The 22086-nt window shown below is 41.4% G+C and overlaps 1 protein-coding gene across 1 annotated transcript; it reads left to right on the top strand.

The window, feature by feature from the left end:
* Positions 1–1684: 1684 nt before the first annotated feature.
* On the top strand, positions 1685–17793 carry LOC140244604 (uncharacterized). Its single transcript, XM_072324226.1, has 5 exons — positions 1685–1900; positions 2419–2559; positions 4209–4378; positions 5076–5296; positions 15599–17793. Exons 1-5 carry the CDS (start codon positions 1842–1844, stop codon positions 15968–15970), a joined length of 963 nt encoding a protein of 320 aa, XP_072180327.1. The 5' UTR covers positions 1685–1841; the 3' UTR covers positions 15971–17793.
* The last annotated feature ends 4293 nt before the right edge of the window (positions 17794–22086 follow it).

A 22086-nucleotide genomic window follows, 5' to 3' on the forward strand; every position in this document is an offset into this window, starting at 1 on the left:
TTTTATCACCTTTACGGCTTACTCCTATGTCATTTAAAGTTTGAATTGATGGAAAATACATATGTTCCACCGTTCAGTTTCCCCACTATTTTTTGTTTTTAATATAAAGGGAAACAAGGGAACGGAAACTTTTTTCTGCTGTTTCATTCATGTCTCTCATTGCGTTAAATTGGTCTTTTGTTATCATTTGCCATCTTGGAGGGCAGTTGCAAATGAATTTCAATATGTCCAATTCTGCAATTTTTACTTTTGTACTTTGGAGGACAAAAATGAATGTGTTCACTCATGTGTAAAATTTCCCATTGTATAAACCTACCAGGTTGATAGCCCATTAGATAATCTTTGATGTGGTATATAGCACACTGATTTTTATCAAATCTTCTTTGAAAAATATTAACTGGAAAAAGTGTTTACTTTCTTTTTTGGCTGAGTGTATATTGCAGTAGTAATTAATTGAAGAAAATAATTTACCTGCAGTAGAGCAATGAACATGTACATTGTATAATGTTGTACTGTTTTTCCTCGTCTAAAAATGGATGGAAAGATAGATAGACAGACAGACAAACAGACAGACATACATACAGACAGACAGACCGATAGATAGATAGATAGATAGATAGATAGATAGATAGATAGATAGACGATATAGATATATCTGCTGCTTCGACTCTTGAAACGTTTGTGTTAAGGATCAGCAAATAATCAACCAATCAATAATCAATAATCAACGGTCTCATATTCAAGTAATGTGCAGATTAATGCCCCGTCACTGACCAGTCACGCTAACCTGGAAACATTAAACTGCACATTACTTGAATATAAGACCATTCTGAAGCAAATAATTTTCACACAACAATAGATATATAATGTACTCTTACATGAATCCCACAAGGATTGGAACAATCATCCTCCAGCATTCCCACTGATTCCCACTGATCAGTTACTAGCCATCCCCCTTTAAGGGGGATTCGGCGACTCCTGAAGTAAGTAAGCTCTGGGATTCAATGTTTCATTAATTATCTTCATGAAACAGTACTACTGATCGCAATCACGTAGGCCTACAGCAAGACAAGTTAGCTTTGGTTGTGATAGGGTGTAAGTTTAGTTTGAGGTATTAGGATAAGGGTTAGGGTTATGCTTGTGGGTAGAATTTATGTTTGGCTTTTAGCGTGCAGGTATTTCATGGGAGCATTTGTCGCAGAAGCAAATGTCATAAAATCTCCACAGATATAATATTATGGACATTCTTTTTTACATTATTTTGTGAGGATTCTATATTCAACAGACATCTCAGTATGGCTTAAGGAAAGCTATTAGGTTGACTTGCGCTTAAATCCTTCAACTAACCCTATAAGTGAATTGCATTTGTGATACAAAATTAATGTTACTGCATACAATCCTTGCATCTGATTGGCTGAGAGCAAATTTGTCATAGAAATGTGGCAGTTGTCACTGATAACAAGCTTTATGAAACGGGTCAGGTACACGCTCGTACAATAGAAGTCACGACTCTACCTGGCTAGTGCATGCTGGCTAGGCTGTATGAAATATTGCGCGTTAACATTATGACGTTTTATAACATTGGTGCGCGTCACCCTTGGAAACAGGAAGTTGTACCAGTAACCACGCCTGACGCGCATTTGGATCAAAACAAAGCGGCATGCATGGATCAGTCTGTGTTACTTGACTCAAACTCCACTGAACCTACACTATCATTATCAGTGGTTGTTTCCCTCTGTGGGTTCGTTTAATCGCAAATCTTCTTGCTCGCTCATTTGTTTTCACAAGAAGGTGCAAAAAGTACGGTAGTGACTGGCTTGAAGCGAGTCTTTCTCGAAGGCATGTTGGCTGCTTTTCATCTTTTGGAATTCTACCGCTTCAAGAAGAAGACGGACTTGAGGTGAGGTTGCTGTTAGTTCCCCTTTATAGCATTCTTCCGATTCAAGTTTCCTATGATTTGCCTGATTTAAAAAGAAGCCTGAGTGATAAAAGTTAAGCGACTTATATGCAAGACGATAAAAGGAGGAACAATTGACAGTAAAATAATTCTCTTCTTTTTATTTCCTTAATTCAAGATGTCAAAGTGAATTATGTTCTACTCATCACTATATGGAACAACTTTTTTTGTTTATTTTTTTTTTCGTCATTAATATGCTCAAGATCCCTTTTACGCCGATTTACAAGTCGCTCGCAAGTAGCCAATGTGAGCATCTTTACTAGGCCTATATTATGACGGCCATTTGGAAAATGATAATAATTATTGTTTACCGGCGTTGTTTTCTGGCATAAGAATATAGAATCTGACATTTTTACCGTTGAAAAACCGTCGGTATATAAAGCGCAGTCGTGAATTCATACTGTTCATGATTATGTTCATGATTATGTTCATGATTATGATGCCCCGTTTTCTTCGAACAGGTATGCGATATCGACGCTGGTACAAGGTCTGTATGAGGACAATTTAGACGACTATGAGTATGACCACGAGTCTGTGATCGATCAGCTCCAATCCGTCGTCAGGACCAGGGGAAGACGAGGTCAAGCGCTCAACAAATACAGGTAAAGGGAAGTTTATTACGGATGACAAAACCGCTGTACAGAGACACACAGCTAGAATCGTTTAATCTATCATACCTCTCTCCCCCTCTCCCTCTTAATCTCTCTCTCTCTCTCTATCTATCTATCTATCTATCTATCTATCTCTTCTTCTACCTATCCCTCTCCCTCTTTCTTTATTTCTTCCTTTCTTCCTTTCTCTTCCTCTCTCCTCTCACCTTTCTTTTTTTTTTTTTTTTTTTGAAGACGACCTTTTGTTTGGATTAAGGAGAACAATGAAGTTAAATCTGTCTGTCTGTCCGTATACCTGTCTGTGTCTTTTTCTCTCTTTGCGTATTTAATTTTTAATGTGTCTGTGTGTCATGGTCACTGCTGCATTGAGGCCTTGGGCATTCCAATTTATTGGATGTGTAGCGCGGGTGCTGTTCGTTATTCCGAAGGTTCGCTATTCCGAAGGGTCGTTATTCCGAAGGGTCGTTAATCCGAAACACGCAATTCCCTATACCAAGAGGTTCGTTAATCCGAAAATGAAAAAGGGTTCGTTAATCCGAAAATTTGTGGCGTTATTCCGAAGGTTCGTTATTCCGAAGATTGGTTAATCCGAAAACAAAATTCGGAACAATGAACCTTCGGAATAACGAATCTTAGGAATAAAGAGCCTTCGGAATAACGAACCTTCGGAATAACGAGCTGTAACCGTGTAGCGCAGACTGGAATTCAAACGTTGTTCTCTCACTTAATCTTGAGAGTTACATTAAAATAATGATAGTCAATGTACTAGAGGCCTTACGCAAAATATCAGTGTATATCAAAACAAAAAGAATAGCAAAATAGGCCTTATGAAATACAGTAATAGTAAACATATAGGGATGTGCCGTTATAGCATTAATGTATAGTCCTATATTATCTAGGCCTAGTAGTAGTGAATAGAAATGAAATAGGTGCAGCTGAATGGTCAGTAGCTAGGCCTACTTGCGAATAGGACAGTCAGTCGTGTGGATATTGAGGCATTCTCAATCAACTTATTGCAACTTTTGTAAAAGTTTATGAGAAAAATGCAATCCTGTACTTGTGTAGAGATAAACATTAAGAAGTTAGCCTCCATATTAGTACATTGAGAATAGGCCAAGCGTTGCTTCTCCCTGTCTGTGATGTTGAGGGCGCTGTTCGAGGTACAACACTATTATTACAATGTGCCATTCCAGTCACTGGAGCTAAATCCTGCCAATCTACAAACGAACTATTCCCTGCTGGCCAGAATTACAAGCAGCTCTGCGCAGCCTCTTTTCGGTGCACATATCCTTTATCCAACCAGGGAGGTGCATGTGAGAGACACCTCTCCCCGATCCAACCAGGGAGGCATCACCTTAATCCAATTATGGAGTTATCATGATATATTATCCACCAGCACCCTCAACTTTCCTCTTTCTACTACTTTCCTCCCACCTTAACAGAAGAGCGTCTTTCCCCAGAACACGATTTTGTCATGACTGGAGGCTCGAACCCTCCACCTCCTCACTTAGAGTTGCAGAGCTAAGACGACAAGACCACGGTACCTAAACCATTATGCATTATATTAGCAAAGTGTTGACAAACGAAGGTGTGAATGGAATTTCAAAGGAGTTGGCAAATCTTTTCCCCATTTATGTTAGGTTTATCAGAGATCAACTTCAGCTGGCAATCGAACGGCTGGCGACAGAGAGAGAACTTTTATTATTAGAGCGCCATCTACTGGCCGTGGCCGAAGAGCGCGAACGAGCGCGGAAGGAGCGTCGATTTTCTGCCCGAGCGCTGCATGGTATACTCCAAGCCAAACTACAAGGTACCAAGGACACATCATTTTTTCCCCCTGAATGACGTAAATTACAAAAGGATAGACTAATAAATAACTAATCCCCAACCCCCGTCGAGAGAAAACAAAACTATTCAACTGTCTGAACTGGTGTTTTGACGATGGCGATCGGCATTTTTTTGTCCACACGTAATCAAAGTTCGTCTAAGAAATCAGCGGGTTTTTTTTATGTTTCTTCCTCTCTCGTGATGCCATGAAGAAGCAAGACTTCACCCCAACATTGTATAAAACTAGTCATATTTGTGTCGACTTTTCAAATGACAGTAATTAGTGGTGATGAAGAAGGGATTGAACAGGAGAATGTGAAATAAGCCTCATTGCAAATCGATTGCCCGCGGTGTTATTCAGGAGAGCGCAGAATAACATTAAATCACTTTCGTATATAGTTGTACTGCATTTCTTCAACTCTCGCTGTAAGTCTAGACCATGCACAAACTTGCGAATATGTGTCTCAAATGGGTTTAGTAAATTAACGTTTATCAAACACAGACAAATTAAAAGATCTGTACAGTCTTGCAAGAATGCAAGAGGTTAACCATTATATATCGACATGAATTCTTTTTTCGTTCTTTTCGTCTGCACCTACGATATCATACATACTGACCGAAAATGGTTACTAAAATTTAATGACGCGCTATTTTCGATGATTAATCGCGTCTTATGAAAGGAAGACCGTCGGACCCGTCGATATACGAAGCCCTGGACGATGTCGACAACAATAACAATGAGATGTCGCTGTCCTCGTCGTCCGATATGAACCCCAGCCGAGAATTTCACAGCAACGTCCTTCTCGAAGATCGTCTGCATCAGCACTTCCCAAAACTTCTGAATCGATCGCGGAGTTTGTCCAGTCTCGAGGATGCCAGGGACTTACAACAGGACATCAAAGTGAGTGAAGATGTATAAGGAGATCGATTATAATGATATAGGTATGGTGAGGTACCCGTGCGCACCTCGCCAGGGCCCCTACTACGGGCCGCCACCCTGCGTAAAATGACTACAATCGAACTGAACAAAATGAACCCGCGGGACCGGGTGCATTAATGCCTGAAACTTGCACAGGGTTGATACCACAACCAAGCAAACTTTTTTAGCGCACAACTAAATGGCACCGTTGGCGTTTCACGCCGTGATAGCTACGAAATTCGGCATCGATCGCTAAAACTTGTGATTCCTTTAGAATGTTGAGCATCTTTTCTTGGTATGAGTAGAATTTCAGAATTTCATTGAAGCATTCTCTTCTTCTTCTCTGATTAAATCTGCCTCCTTCAAGAGGCGAAAATAGGCCAGTTGTTGTTGCTGTTTTTTTTTTTTTTAATCTTTTTTTTTTAATTTATTTAATTTATTTTTTAATTTATAGAAATGCATGTTAGGCTCTAGGTGTGCTTTGTCTATGGGGGTGCGGGATGGCGAGGGCGCCCCCCTTTTTTTAGCGCACAACTAAATGGCACCGTTGGCGTTTCACGCCGTGATAGCTACGAAATTCGGCATCGATCGCTAAAACTTGTGATTCCTTTAGAATGTTGAGCATCTTTTCTTGGTATGAGTAGAATTTCAGAATTTCATTGAAGCATTCTTCTTCTTCTTCTGATTAAATCTGCCTCCTTCAATAGATTGAAGATTCTTGCAGACTACGTTAAAAAGAAAGAAAAAAAAAAACACTTCTAACTATGGCGATGTGTGGGTCACCAAAATAATGTAGGAAGGTGGATGGAGAAAGGGAAAGGGGGGGGGGGGGGAGATGCCTCTTGTTACAATCACTTTTTACGCTTCAAAGATTTCTTGGCAAAGAGCTATGCTCGAGTAGTCAAACTCAAACCATTGTTTCTCGTGTTTTCATCGACCTGTTTACTTTCATTGTAATTGAAAATGCTTATTTGTCACAGATGTTCATATAGATGAGAGATAGATTCGTGAATAGATATAGAGTATAGAAGGAAAGGTGAACACAAAAACAATCACGATAGGAATATAGTTAGATAATGTACACATATAGGTAGATGAATATAAGTAAATGGACGTACCAATCAAAAGATGAATGAATCATCAACATTATCAAGATAGGACACAGATAGAGGTCGATCGACTGACAATAGATAAAAGATAAATGGATTGACAAGAGACAGGTGTTGGTGTATCTAAATAAACAAACACAATTCATGAGATGATAGGAAATTTGGAATCTTTCATCAATGGGCCCCACGTAATGACACATAAGTCCAATACCTACAGCTACTCAAACAACTAACTGTGGATAAAATTCTAAGATATTAAGCCGTTGTATATAATTACGAAGAGTTTTGTTGCAAAATGAGCTTAGTGCCATTTTTTAACATTTCAAAGTAAGTCCATCACCAGATAGAGTAAAATTAAACATTTCCAGTAATACCTCACTTGTGACATAACAGGGAATATTCTATTCTTTTACTTAAAATATTTTACATTTTCTTATTGTGATGGATTCGTATGCAATCTCTTCAGATGGACACGTTGTTGCAATAAAGAACAAAGAAATCCTCGGTTTAACGTGATGTGGGTTCTTTATTCTGTTACACAGCATGTATCGGCGATGTGTAACTGTGCATATACTGCAAACTTGCGCTTGCTAGTGTGATACGTAGTTATATATATATATTCAACAACTGTGTTGGAATGAGTGGTTCCTGTAAGATACAAACAAGAAGAAAATTATTCATATAGCACGCCATACAAATCAGTATACTCTATTTCAATTCTACACAGAAATAGTAAGACGATAATGAATATTTTCTTTCTTTCTTTTCTTAAAGAAGCAATTTTGGCCAGAATATTCAAACAACATTTATATCCATTTTTACTAACTCAATGAGGGTGACTGTGTTAACTATCATCATGAGTATTGCCATTATGTATCTGGTGTAATCTACAAGCAGAATAAACATAATGAACTTTCAATATTCTGTCTAAGTCAGACAAATCATCGTCGGTTAATAAACTTATTTAACACAATCAATATATCTTGAATCTTATGATTGTAAACGCTCAATGCCACATCTCACAACAATGTCACTATAAGACGTCCTGTAGCAAATTGTGCATTAACAACAACGAGCATTAGATTCTCCCTAGCAACGCTTTTTGTGGTCTTAAATGAGACTATCACAGAATCTACAGCTAGACATATCACTATAACTTCAACTTTAATATCCCTCCGCGTGCATGAACTTCGTGCGTGGAGCGTTCCTAACACAACTATCGTAATGATATACATACGCGAAAAGATATAATCCAACTTATACGTTTTAACGTGAGCAATACATAATACCAGAAAACCCGTTTGAAACTCCACGGATTCACATTCACAATACTATCATTTCGGACCGTTCTCCGATAGGGAGAGGTCTTTACAAAGACCGTCCAAAACGTTCAACGTATTCGCATTAACACTTTCCACACCGCGGACCATGCACCACGCACGCTACACTGAACGTTAATGCAATTGAACAATACACGGAACAATAGACGCTTATACGTAGTACAGCGTATACGGCGATGACCTTGACCTTGACCTTGAACATACATAATCTTATTTCTCATTTACGGTTTTTCCTCTTAACTCCCTGACCATGGAAGCTTTGTTTGTTCCTTAAATGGTGCACAAATCATAAAAGAACGATTTTTGACATACCTTGGATTGTTGGACTTCGTCAGATTGTCCAAGAAAACCAAACTATAAGCAAACTGCTGTGGCCAACTGCTGAGCAAACTGCTGCTCTTGTGGAACGATTGACCGGAACTCTTTGCTAACAGTCTATAATTCAGACCCTAATTTTGAGACTCGTAATATACTGTATCATTCCATGACATCCTGCCCCCTTGAACGTGACGGAAGTCACTTTATAAACACTCAAAACGTGTACAATAATGCGATTATTTACACAACAACGAACAGATAACTGCTCTAAGGTCGAGACCTAAATAGATCTAAAGTGAAATTCAAACCAGTTGACAAACGAACACTCAAATAGAATGTTTTCTAATGTCCAAACAGAGTAAAATTAAGTTTCACCGCCTCCATTAAGGCAAGAAATTGCTTGTTCGAGTTAATAACCAAATTCAAGAACTTAGTAGCCCAAAATGTTCTGATCAAACGAGGAAAGCCAAACAAAGGCTACACTGAATCCTTTCTTCAGATGAACGCGATTATTTACTCAGTCCTTCAGTTACACTTTAAATGTCCACTCTCTCGGTTCTCTTCATGAGAAGAATCAGTTTGGTGACAGGTCTCTTTGCGACTGACTTGTCTGCGTATCTAAGCTCGACGACGCGAACCAGCTCATCGTCTCCAGGGAAGGTCTGCACGATTTCAGCCATTCGCCAAGTGCCGCGCCTCTTGTCTTCTCCGATGACGAGCACAACGTCACCCGCTTGTAGGTTCTCTGCTGCACGTTGGTTTTTCGAGCGCGGTGAGAGCTTCTGTATGCAGTCCATCCAACGCTTCCAGAACTTGTCGACCATTGCGTTGCACAGCTCTCTCCGCTTCTTGAAGTCTCCATTGTACTGCGCACAGGGAACATCTGGGCTCGGAAGATCTCCTCTCCCGATGAGGAAATGATTCGGAGCAAGAGGGGGATGATCAAGTGGTGAAGATGACACAGCTGTAATCGGTCGACTGTTGATCAACCCCGAAATCTGGCAGAAGACTGTTTCCCATTCAGGGAAAGGCAAACGATCGGCTTTCACAAGATGCTTCATGGCTTTCTTGACTTCTTGCACCATGCGTTCGACAGCGCCCTGATGGTGGGGTCCACCAGGAGGCCCAAATTTCCACTGCACCTTGAAGCTACTACAGTGTTCCCTCAGTTCTGTCTGGTCCAGTCGTAGATTGAGCGTGTTGATCGTGTTGTAAGCACCACGGAAGCAGGTCCCGTTATCACTGATGATGGTGGCCGGTGCACCCCTGATGCTGATGAAGCGATCCAGGGCTTGCAGGAAAGCTTGTGTCGAAAGGTCTTGGACACAAGTGAGATGAACAGCCCTGGTAGCCGCACATGTGAACACAGCACAGTAACCCTTGGCAGTAATGTTGCGGCTGACCTTCACGTTTATCGGCCCGAGATAATCCACGAGCGTTGTCTGAAATGGCGGTGAGAAGGGCTTCACACGACACTCTGGGAGGTCCGCCATTTTCTGTTCGACTGGTCTCCCTCTATGCCTGCGGCACACGATGCATTCCTTCACCACGCGTTTGGAGAGCCTTGTGTCACCGACAACCCAATACCTTCTCCTCACTTCTGCCGCAGTCCTGAGTTGTCCTCCATGGAGAGCAAGGGAGTGTCCATCTCTGACAATCAGTAGACTGATGTGGCTTTCCCTTGGGAGGAGATAGGGATGACGAATGTCGTATGATATCGGAGCATGGCGAATGCGACCTCCAACGCGATACACTTTTTCTTCTTCGTCGAAGAACGGATCGAGGCGCATTATGTTGGCATCTTGAAAGTTGATGTCCTTCTGCGCTTGACGTATCCAGTACAACTCGGCCTCCTTCAGGAGTTTGGCAGACGGCCACTGCGAAATCTGCTGAGTAAGCTTCTTGAACCACTCTTTCTTTGGAACATCTTTCACAGATAACACTCGAGCTGTGACCATCTTCAGCCTTTGCCAATTCGAGAAGCTGGTGGGATCAACGATTGCGGTAGTGTGAGCCACTGCATTGACTTTCAGCGCTAGTGTCTTCGCATTTCGAACGTGGAATTTCTTCCTCTCTGGATCCGAAGTGTCTTCCTGGATGTTCTGCGGTGTCTTTGGCCAGGACTCAGGTGGTTGCTTCAGGTAAGTTGGTCCCTTGATGACCTCAAGCATTCCTTCCGCTGTGGTGCCTCTGGAGACGACGTCAATGACATTCTGATCAGTCGGCACGTAGGCAATGTCCTGGTGAGGGTCGAACTCTGAGGTGATTTCGCCCACTCTGTATGCGACAAACGAGCGAAAGGACTTGGACTGTCCCCGCAGCCACCTTACTACAGTCAAACTATCCGTCCACATCTTCGAATAGGAGATGTTGAAACGAAGGGCATCTTTCAGGGCAACCATCAGTCTTGACAGGAGGAGAATGGCCTGAAGCTCCTTCCTTGGCATGCTTGTTTGTTTGAGTGGAGTGAGTCGGGCTCTTGCAGCGACGAAGGACAACTGCACTTCCGTTTGTTCAGTCTCTGACCACCTCAACCAGACGCCGATGCCCATGGCATCTTCAGATGCATCACTGGCTCCGTGTAGAGAAACCTCTGGCAATGGCCTTTTCCCTCGCAATGTCTCAGGAATGAGACATCGTGGGATCTCTATGGTAGATGCTGCTTCCAAATCCACCTTGATCTCCCTGACGATTCGACAGAGCTCAGGTCTGTCGTTGAGTGGCGTGTCCCAGTCGACATTTAACTGCCACAGTTGCTGGAGTAGAATCTTCGGCCGGATCAACATTCCAGAAAGCATACCAAACACATCATAGTATGATGCGGTGTGAGCCAACAACTTGCGTTTGGTTAGGACAACATCTTCCATTGGCTTGACTTTTTTCACACTAAGTGTGTCAGTCGAAAGGTTCCATTTTGTTCCTAACACAGATGCGGTCTGAGTGTCCTCCTCAGAGTCGCACACTTCCTGTGCGTTCGACTGCCACTTGCGAATGTCAAACTTGCCCTTAGCAAGCGCTTCTACAAGCTTGGCTTTCAGATTGACGGCTTCCTCGACATTGGTGACAGATTCACTCAGGTCGTCCATGTAGAATTGATCGGTGACGACTTTCTTCAGTTGCTCATCATCGGGTGCGTGTCGATCTATGACGTGCCTGAGTGTGACAATTGCTGCCGTTGGAGAAGGCCTGTCTCCGAATGTCACAGTAGTGAGTTCATAGACTTGAATGGGTTGGTTCGGGTTTTCTCGAAAGACGTACCGATGGAACCTTGCATCTTCCGGGCGGATCTTGATTGCCTGAAACATTTTTCTGATATCAGCGATGACGCCTACTTCGTTCTCTCTGAAACGCAGAGCCACGTTGAACAGATCAGCATTCAGGTCTTCACCCTTCACGAGGTACTCGTTCAAAGAATGACCTTGGAATCTTGCCTTTGCGTCGTAGACGATCCTGACTGGGGTAGTTGCTGAATCTTTCTTTACCGCAAAATGTGGCAAGAACCACATTTTTCTCCCAGCTTCTCTGTCTTGTCGAATTTCTGCGTCACTGACACGACGTGAGACACCTCTGTGTTGCAAGTCCCTCATCTGCTTGCAGTACACGTCCCACTCTTCAGGCCTGTCTCTGAACTGTCTCTCTAAGCCATGCAACCTCTTAACGGCGTAGTCGTAGTTGTCTGGCAAACTGTCAGGAGACTTCTTCCACGGCAATCTGACTTCGTACGAGCCGTCCTGACGTTGAGAAACACTTTGCTCCATGGTTTCGGTTGCTCCTCTGTTCAAGATCTCTGTTGAGCACTTACATCTTCTCGGTTGCAAGGCTGCTGTTTCCAGGCCGAGGAACTCCTCTAGGGGACCGATTGCCGACACGTTGACGTAGTTAAGCAGAGCTGTAGGGCCTCCTGAACGTCCTCCTTGGATAAACCATCCCAAGGGGCATCTCGCCGCCACTGGCTCGTCAGGTTTTTCCCAAGGATGTACTCCTCCCATACCATCAAGTGCGTGTTGTCAACGCCAAGCAACATGTCGACAGTTTCAGACGAGGCGGTGTGAATATCCACTTCCCGTAGATGGTGATACTGCTGGAGGTCTTCTGCTTGCACGACAGGGGCTTCTCCACAAGGCTTGTCTATTTCTGTGACGGAAACTGGGTACGACAAGTTTCCCCCGATGTCTTCGATGAAACAATCTAATAGTCGAAGCTTTCGTCTGATCCTGGTACCGCCAACCAGACTCAGATCATGATCCTGATAGATATCTTTCTCGGTCTTGGAGAAGATGCCCTCTCTTACCAGGGTAGCCTGACTTCCACCGTCTAAGAGAATCCGCACCAGCTGACGGTTATTTCCGTGTCGCAGATATCCCATCACAGTGGGAAGGACGCTCTGTAGTGCGCCTGCGTCCTTGTTCGCGACAGTCTTCACACTCGCTGAAGTGGTGTGTGGACGTGTTGGTGGCACATTGCGATCCTGTGAAGATGACGAGCCTTGATCTCTCCCTCCATATACGACAGGGCAGATAGCAGAGAAGTGGGAATCATCTCCACAACTCTGAACCTTGCATGGCGACGCAAACTGACATAACTTGTGGTCGTATGGGGATTTCCCTGCAGGACAGTTGTCATGACCACATCTGCTGCAGATGTCATTCTGTTTCATGACGTCATACTTTTCCTTTAGACTGAGGTTCCTGAACTTGATGCACATTTTCAGGAAGTGCGTATTCGAGTTGACATGAAGAGGACACTTGGGAACCCCGGTACGCTTCCCCTCTTTAGATTGGATCTGTTTAGGTGGATTCCACGCTGCTGCATTTGAAGACTTGCTTCCTCTGTTTTGACTCATCTCACAGGTACTCGTCTTCTCTGGGAATGGTGACTTCGCCTTCTCTTGGAGTAGGAGCTGTCTATGTAGCCATTTGACCAAGCCTCCAAGGGAGTCACTGATATGCTCGTCTCTGACATCTCTGTAGTAGGCGATGCGATGTCCCTCAGGCATCTTTGCTTGATCTGACTTAGCATGATTTTACTATTCAGCTCCCCAGAGAGGCCGATTGATTCGGCCTGCATCTCAAATACCTGCAAGGTTTGAACAAACCCAGTCATGGCACTTAGACTAATCTTGCCCTTGATTTCGTACGGCTTCAGGTTTTCCAAGTCACGAAGAAGACTGTCGACAACTCTGTCTTGGTCTCCGTACTTCTGATCAAGTACCTGCCAAGCCCTCTGCACATTAATGCAGCCCTTTATCATGTTTCGTTCACGAGCATTAATCATGGCTTGAGTGAGTTGGTAGAAACACTCTATCTCTGTGAGGTCAGCAGCACAATGTTGAAACAAGGTACGGAAACGCTGGTAGTCCTTGATATCACCGTTGAAAGTAGGAAATTTCATCTTCTGCATCTTAGGTGTGCAAGATGAATGTCGATGCATCGGAGAGGGCGGAGCTAAGGGAGCAATCGGTTCTGGACTTGTAGATCGGGGTTGCCATGACACAGTCTCGGCTTGCGGTGCCGGATCTTGAACAACAGATGGTGTAGAAGTTTGGGGAGTTGACGGCGTCACAGGCTGGGAGGTAGGCGGCTCACGGCAGCTTGCGGACCCAATGGACTTTCTCGCACGTACGATGGTCTCCACAAACCTACTCTCACACTCTCCCATCCAGGTCTCCTCTTCTTCGAATGTCGCTTCATCTGTTATATTTTCGACCAGCTCCGCATGCTTGCTTTCAACTTGTTTGAATTGACTTTCCGCCTTGGCTATGTATCCCTTTAAGGTGTCGACCTCACCAAAGGTGTCCTTTAATAGCCTGTCGATTGAGTTTAAGGTGCGTGTCAATCCCCCTTTGGTGTTTCTCCTGATCAACTTTAATTTCTCTACATCAGCCATGGTATGGTTCTGGAATCACAGCCTCTTGATGGTGAGTAAGTTGTTATAGCACGATAAATGTCAATAGTGCAAGTTGCATCCTGAATCCAATATATAAGAGTTGTTGAAGCTGTGATGGATTCGTATGCAATCTCTTCAGATGGACACGTTGTTGCAATAAAGAACAAAGAAATCCTCGGTTTAACGTGATGTGGGTTCTTTATTCTGTTACACAGCATGTATCGGCGATGTGTAACTGTGCATATACTGCAAACTTGCGCTTGCTAGTGTGATACGTAGTTATATATATATATTCAACAACTGTGTTGGAATGAGTGGTTCCTGTAAGATACAAACAAGAAGAAAATTATTCATATAGCACGCCATACAAATCAGTATACTCTATTTCAATTCTACACAGAAATAGTAAGACGATAATGAATATTTTCTTTCTTTCTTTTCTTAAAGAAGCAATTTTGGCCAGAATATTCAAACAACATTTATATCCATTTTTACTAACTCAATGAGGGTGACTGTGTTAACTATCATCATGAGTATTGCCATTATGTATCTGGTGTAATCTACAAGCAGAATAAACATAATGAACTTTCAATATTCTGTCTAAGTCAGACAAATCATCGTCGGTTAATAAACTTATTTAACACAATCAATATATCTTGAATCTTATGATTGTAAACGCTCAATGCCACATCTCACAACAATGTCACTATAAGACGTCCTGTAGCAAATTGTGCATTAACAACAACGAGCATTAGATTCTCCCTAGCAACGCTTTTTGTGGTCTTAAATGAGACTATCACAGAATCTACAGCTAGACATATCACTATAACTTCAACTTTAATATCCCTCCGCGTGCATGAACTTCGTGCGTGGAGCGTTCCTAACACAACTATCGTAATGATATACATACGCGAAAAGATATAATCCAACTTATACGTTTTAACGTGAGCAATACATAATACCAGAAAACCCGTTTGAAACTCCACGGATTCACATTCACAATACTATCATTTCGGACCGTTCTCCGATAGGGAGAGGTCTTTACAAAGACCGTCCAAAACGTTCAACGTATTCGCATTAACACTTTCCACACCGCGGACCATGCACCACGCACGCTACACTGAACGTTAATGCAATTGAACAATACACGGAACAATAGACGCTTATACGTAGTACAGCGTATACGGCGATGACCTTGACCTTGACCTTGAACATACATAATCTTATTTCTCATTTACGGTTTTTCCTCTTAACTCCCTGACCATGGAAGCTTTGTTTGTTCCTTAAATGGTGCACAAATCATAAAAGAACGATTTTTGACATACCTTGGATTGTTGGACTTCGTCAGATTGTCCAAGAAAACCAAACTATAAGCAAACTGCTGTGGCCAACTGCTGAGCAAACTGCTGCTCTTGTGGAACGATTGACCGGAACTCTTTGCTAACAGTCTATAATTCAGACCCTAATTTTGAGACTCGTAATATACTGTATCATTCCATGACACTTATTATTTTCTTTGTTTTTTAGCAGGTTTAATCACAAACATCTCAACTTGACAAGAATGGAGTTAGCGTATAGCTCGTTTTGTGATAAAACTTTCCATATGAACTAGCAAATTCTTATCTTGTCAGCTTCAACAGGCGACGCTCGATTGTCTCTACCTCAAAGTGGAGTCGATGGTCTACTCCAGGTCCTTTCCGAAACCGACGAATCCGAGTTCGACCAGCAGGGCTCCAAGAGCATCGTCTAGGAAGTCGTCGGAGGAAAAGAGTCGGAAAAGAAAACAGACGCCATTCACGGCCTTGACGTCGAAACCAACGTCGAAGAACTCGCGCGACTGTGGTCGTCACCCAACCGCGACCTCCGTCGACAATATCTTCCGCGACGTCATCTTCCAGACGCCGACGTCATTGGAGAGCCGACCGTTGTCACGCACGGCATCGACGACAGATGAGTTTCACTACGTGACGATCGAAATTGTGGATGCAACAAGGAATGTATGATTATATAACATTGATTTTCTCCCTCCCAAGTGAAATTGTTACTACAGACCTAGGAAATGGACAGGATACGGATTCTCTAGTAATACATTTACGCCACTATACCAAAGCGTAGATGAATTTCAGATCCGTCACATTGTGATCAATGTGTGTGATTAAAAGAAAGTTAAAGGGCTCGTATAGTCTTGGTTGAGATCTAACTTCAGGTTTTAACATAATTTTGGGTGAGATAATGAGAAACCTCTTATGAAATATGAAAGAGCATGTAATTCCACGAGGAATTCAACGTTTATTTGATGAAAACTGGTTATGAAATGGCTGAGATATCCAAAACAGAGCAATACTAATTCAATTCAATTCAATTCAACTTTATTTTCACTTCCATCAAATAAACAGAGAAATTATATACATTGCATATGTACAGGATATTTATAATACTTGCAGAACATAATTTGACAAGGTACATAAATATGAAAATGAGAAGTAGATGCGATTACATCTTTGTTAGTATATACATAAAGCGTATAATACAAGTCAACTAAGGATGAGGATGGAAGTGGAGGGTCCCACTATGAAGCAGAGCTTGTAATGAAATGTGGGACCCACATTTTATTACGATTGCTTTGTTTTACTTTGTTTTCGGATGTTTCAGCCATTCCAAGCCGATTTTCATCAAATAAACTTAGAATTCCTCTTAGAATGGCATGCTCTGCACCATTTCATAGGTGGTTTCTTGGTATCTCACAAAAAGTTAAACGCCAAATCCTCAGCTCCACCAATACTGCACCATCCCTTTAAAGTTACAAATAACCTGTCTACAGAGCATATTATTTGTGTTCATGTCCTTTGCAGATAGAAGGAAAGATGACCTGCATTTCCATATCAACTCGAAGATATTTTCAAGCAATATGGTATTTGGCCTTACGTTTACTCAAATGATCTGGGACACTGTGTTCTGTCAAGCAGGGGTTAAAAATTCCCTCAAATTACTCTTGTGATTACCAAACAGTGACCACTTTGTCTTTAATGGAATCTCACTCACGCATCACACTACGAAAATCATTTTCATTTTGACACAGAAGTCCGTCAATTATTGTAGGAATACCCGTGTCAAATCATTTTCTGGAAGCTTTTCTATTCAAAAGTTGCGTTGTTTTAAATGGGGGGGGGGGGTAGTTTCTTTTTGTTATGTCAAATTCTTTTCAAAATCTAATGCGTTTCACAGAATCAAGACCTACTAGATGCAATACTGTTTTGTTCCGTGAAAATGTTGACTTATACTGAGACCTTTTTGAACTTAAAATTATCCTTTCATGCCACCACAATATTGTATCAGGTTGCCCCTAAAAGTTACATACTTTGCTTTGTGGCGATGATCTAAAAAGAAAAAGAAAAAGATACATCTACTTTTATAACATCTGTTGCGCCAGCTTTTATGGCTGGTATTTCAAGCTGATATTGCTACATGCACTGCAAAGCGGTGTATGCAAAGAGATTTTATAGGGGTAAAATCTCTGTGAGTGTTTGTTATATCTGTCTGTACACCCGACTCCTGTTGTCCAATGATTGTTTGTATTATTTCAATGTCATCTCTGTACATCTGCTCTTGTTTGTGCAGATATATATTATTACTGCACAAACACATGTTGCTTCAGCTATTACAGTGGACATTTTCAATCAATGGGAAGGGATAATGTTTTGATCATCTTTGGGACAAAGTCTTGATTCAAATTTGTTCGGTATTGGTATCGTTATTATTTAAAAGGTATTTGGGGCTTGCGCGCGTGGTCATAGAAACACGAATTCATTGTCGTCAGCTAATCCGATAAAACACACTGATCAAACGACATTTGTAAAGGTATCACACGATTAGTGTATATAGTGGTTGTGTTGTGTGTATGTGTGTGTTGTGTATGTGTGTGTGTTTTTGTGTATGAATATAGGCCTATGTATTTGTTACGTGCGTGCGTGTGTGTGTGTGTGTGTGTGTGGTGTATGTATGTTATTGTATGTGTGTTTCGAGAGAGGGGGATGTCGGTGATCGATCGCATGATATTATTAATGACGTCTTGCCCTCTTTGGTATATCGATTGATCGATACCACCTGTCACGATCACACGGAGAGGTCTTGATCTATTCCCGCCAATTTGAGCAGGTACATCGGACGAGGAGACCACGGTCCTGTAATGGATCACAAGCAGCATGCATCGCCTCCATTGCGTCTCTTCTGGCACCTCTAGCTCCTTTTGTCTAAAAGCCACACACCTGTGGTTTAACATATTATAGATGATGACTGGCGGGGGAGGGAACATACCGAATGTTCCACCCGAAGGGTTTGAAATGCTGTTGAGGGAGGTTATAAGTCGAGGGACTTATAGCCTCCCGAAATAGCATTTCAAACCCTGAGGGTGGAACGTTTGGTACAAGTTCCCGACAACAAAAGTCATCATCTGTTGTATTACTAGTATATGGGTTAGTCAAATACGTCAAATACGTCAACGTCAACCACCAGCACAACGCACTCGATCGCTCGCTCGCGCAGAGCCAAATTCACTGTGCGCGCGTGATCGTAGGCTTTCTGTCATTTGTGACGTGAAAATGTTTTCCGATGGGAGAACATTACAAAAATGTCCGCCCATGGGCGAACATAACGAATGTTCCTCCATCACGTGACTGCGTTTAGCCAATCACTAACCGGTATTTGACTAACCCATTTCATTATCATATAATGCTGGTTGGTTTTAGTCTATTGTTGGTATTGTTATTGTGGAAACCTCTCTCCCCTTTGTGTATCATAAAGGACGAACTTACAGTGCATTCAGTGTAACATAATCATAATAACATATTATGTTATGCTTGTTTGATTAAAAAAAAAAAGACACGCGCAATTTTTGCTGAAATACAGCCGTTGCGGTCTTATAATTTCATTTGTACAGAGGAAGACAAGCGACAAAAATCTCTCATAGCACACCCTTACCTCTCTGCTATAATGGAATCTTGCTTTCTACATGAAATAACATATAGGAATACATCTAGATCTATCGAGAACTGGAAATGAAAATTAATGTGTAATTCTGCTCCATACTGAAATTCACTTTATTCCATATTTGAATTTACTTTAGTCATCAGAAGCGGATATAAAAGAGGGATGATGTGGTATATAATGTAAAATTTTATCTTCTCACCAAATATACACGCAAACCATAGGCAACAAATTTTGTTTTTGTCTGTACACAAAATCGTCATAACAATCATGGTATGGGTTGAAAATATAGCAATTGCAACCTCTTCTTCCCGAAGAGCCCTTACTGCCAGAATTATCACCTCCCCCCCCCCCCCCAAAAAAAAAAAAATAATAATAATAAAAAAAAAATGTAAGTACGATGCCAGCTTGAGGATGTAGTTTCGCCTAATATCACTGATTTTTGAAAATATCTGAAACCTCGTTAGATTCCATAACTTTCTTATCTTAATATCCAATCTTAATGAAACTACATTTGTACTATCATTTTCGATCATCTGATTTCTATACTCTTTTCATCAAAGCCAGCTTTCGACATCATAATGAATTACACTTTGATCTATCTATCTGTCAATCCCGATATTCTATCAAATATTCATCGAATCGGCTTCTCTCGCAGGCTGTACTGCATTTCAGTATTTCAGTACTTGGCGCAATCAGACACCAATATAGCGCAAATGCATACGAGAAGCTATTATATTATGCATTGAAGGTTATTGCTGATTGAAAAAAAAATGAGCTATTATGCGCTATAATAGTGAAAACTCGAACAAATTCAAACATCGCAGAATCGATGTCCCTGACTAATCTGCTGATTGTGCAGATACATTGAATATGTTCAGTGGCGGATCCATGGTGGGGGGTGTTCCGGTCGCGCGCCCACTTTTTTTTTCTTAAAAGAAATACAAAGAAAAATGAAAGGGGCGCTTGCGCCCCTCTTTATTTTGGATTGTAGTGAAGCGTTTTTTTTTTTTCTTCTTCTTCTTTTACTTGTCAGCCGATAAAACCCGGAAGTTGCACGAGAAACTGCACGGGAGCCCGTGGCACGAGAAACTGCACGGGAGCCCCCCCTCCCCCCTTTATTTTTGTCAGCTTATTGAACCCGGAAGTGGCACCAGGCCGAGTATTTTTTTTTTCCCACCCCCTCTTATGGAATTCTCTGATGTTGTCAGGTTTCGTGATGAAATATCTTTTCATTTTTTGATGGGGAGGGGTTTGGGTATAATGGTTTTCTAAGAACTGCGTAATATCAAATGCTTTCCCCACAGTCGGACTGTTGTGAAACAACCTGTCATTTTTTGTTGTTCCCAGAAAACAAAGCAGTGGGATTTAGTTTGTTTGCGTTAGTGTGTGTTATAGTGTGGACGAGCAACATATTTGGGGTTCCATCTTCTGTTTCGCGTTATTTAGTAAGAGTAAGAATGACATCGTGGGAGTTTTGTCTATGGATATGAGAGAAAACAACTGGGTACTCCCACAAGTATACCTATTACTAGTTTCTATGTGTGTTTGTGTGTGTGTGTGTGTGTGTGTGTGTGTGTGTGCGTGTGTGTGTGATATCTTGGTAAAGAGGGGTCTACATATGATGTGATGCACAACAATGCGTCTGACTCTGAGACTAAATTGTAATCTAGCACAAACAATGTCTGGGCGGGAGTTAACGGAATTTAACATAATGCCGTTTTGATGAAAACGTGATGGCAATACTACGACGGGCGATACACTGTGAAAAACAAAATCCTGGTTTTGACTTGTTGACGGCGACGCTCAAACTAGAATCATTTCGTCGTCGATCGAATACACATTTCCCATATTGGACTGCTTACTCAACAATTCTCATGCAACGAGTGAACGCTGTTGATGTTCATTGTCATTCCCCAATAACAATGGCAAAATCACTCAGACTGCTCGCACAGGATACAAACTGGTTTCGTGGTACATTTTCCATTGTGAGATAAAATTACGCTGTTTTATGTTGCATGTGGGAAAGGGACCACACAAAAGGAAAACCAAGCTAGCTAGAAGCCTGATGAAAATGGAATACAACGAAACAAAATAAAACTTAATGAAATCAGATTTTTTTTCTTTTTTAAAGGGAGGGGAAGAAGTTATACTTCTCGTTTTCTGTTCTTGTCCGCAAACCCCCTCCGATTTGAGTACGTGTGGTTTCGATTGATTTGTGAAAATATGAAAAACTTCAAAATTCTATGACTTTATTATGTTAGGATCGGATTTGGTGACACCAACAATCTGTTTTCCCCCGATTATTTACTCTTTGCACTATAAAGGAAGCCATCCCATATTTTACGTAAGTTTGTTCATTGAATGCAGAAATATTAGTGATGTGCGTATATACAGTATACGCATCAGTGAATTTTCAGGAAAATCGGACAATCCTTTCAAAAGTTCAGTAGTTATGAATTGTTAAAGTTTTAGTGAATTCATGTGCCTTAAGAAGAATACAACAATAAGCAAAAGGACGACAGCCACGTAATTTTATAAAGTAAGTATGAAGAGAATTCAACACAGTGCGATGGATGCACCTTGCACAACTTAGGCACAACACTCCATCTCTTCTTCGATTCCTTTTTTCTCACTACTCAGGCCATTATCATTTCAAGCACACGCTTACGATATATGGGTCTGAAGCATTTTCTCCTTATAAACATTTTACCTTTTATCTGGCGTCGATGATCATCGTTGATAATGAATTTGTAACTTTTTTTTTCTTTCTGGAAGAGTATTCAATACAAACACCTGCAATTACACATTTAAGGGAATCCCATAATATGCTGGGATTACATTCAGAATTTTGGTGATTTTGTTTAAAAGTTCCTATTGTATTTTTAATTAAATTTATAAAATCTGAATCATGATGAAGATAATGACTGTTCATTTTCCAAAAACCTTTTTCCTTTTTGGCTGATTATAATTAAAAGAAATTATGTTTGCACTGTACATTTTCTCGTCCGTAATGCTTAAAAATATTATCAGTGATGTTATTTTGTATAAAAAAATGTTTAGAGAAATACTATTCATGATCATGATGATGTTATTTTGAATCGATGAAAAATGCAGAAATAAAACCAAACCAAAC

The sequence above is a fragment of the Diadema setosum genome, chromosome 21, assembly GCF_964275005.1.
Source record: "Diadema setosum chromosome 21, eeDiaSeto1, whole genome shotgun sequence".
NCBI classification, from domain to species: Eukaryota; Metazoa; Echinodermata; class Echinoidea; order Diadematoida; family Diadematidae; genus Diadema; species Diadema setosum.

Coding starts and splice junctions, on each gene's coding strand:
- LOC140244604 (XM_072324226.1), top strand. CDS start 1,842: ATGTTGGCTGCTTTTCATCTTTTGGAATTCTACCGCTTCAAGAAGAAG. Junction 2,560..4,208: donor CAAGCGCTCAACAAATACAG/GTAAAGGGAAGT, acceptor CATTTATGTTAG/GTTTATCAGAGATCAACTTC. Junction 4,379..5,075: donor ACTCCAAGCCAAACTACAAG/GTACCAAGGACA, acceptor GTCTTATGAAAG/GAAGACCGTCGGACCCGTCG.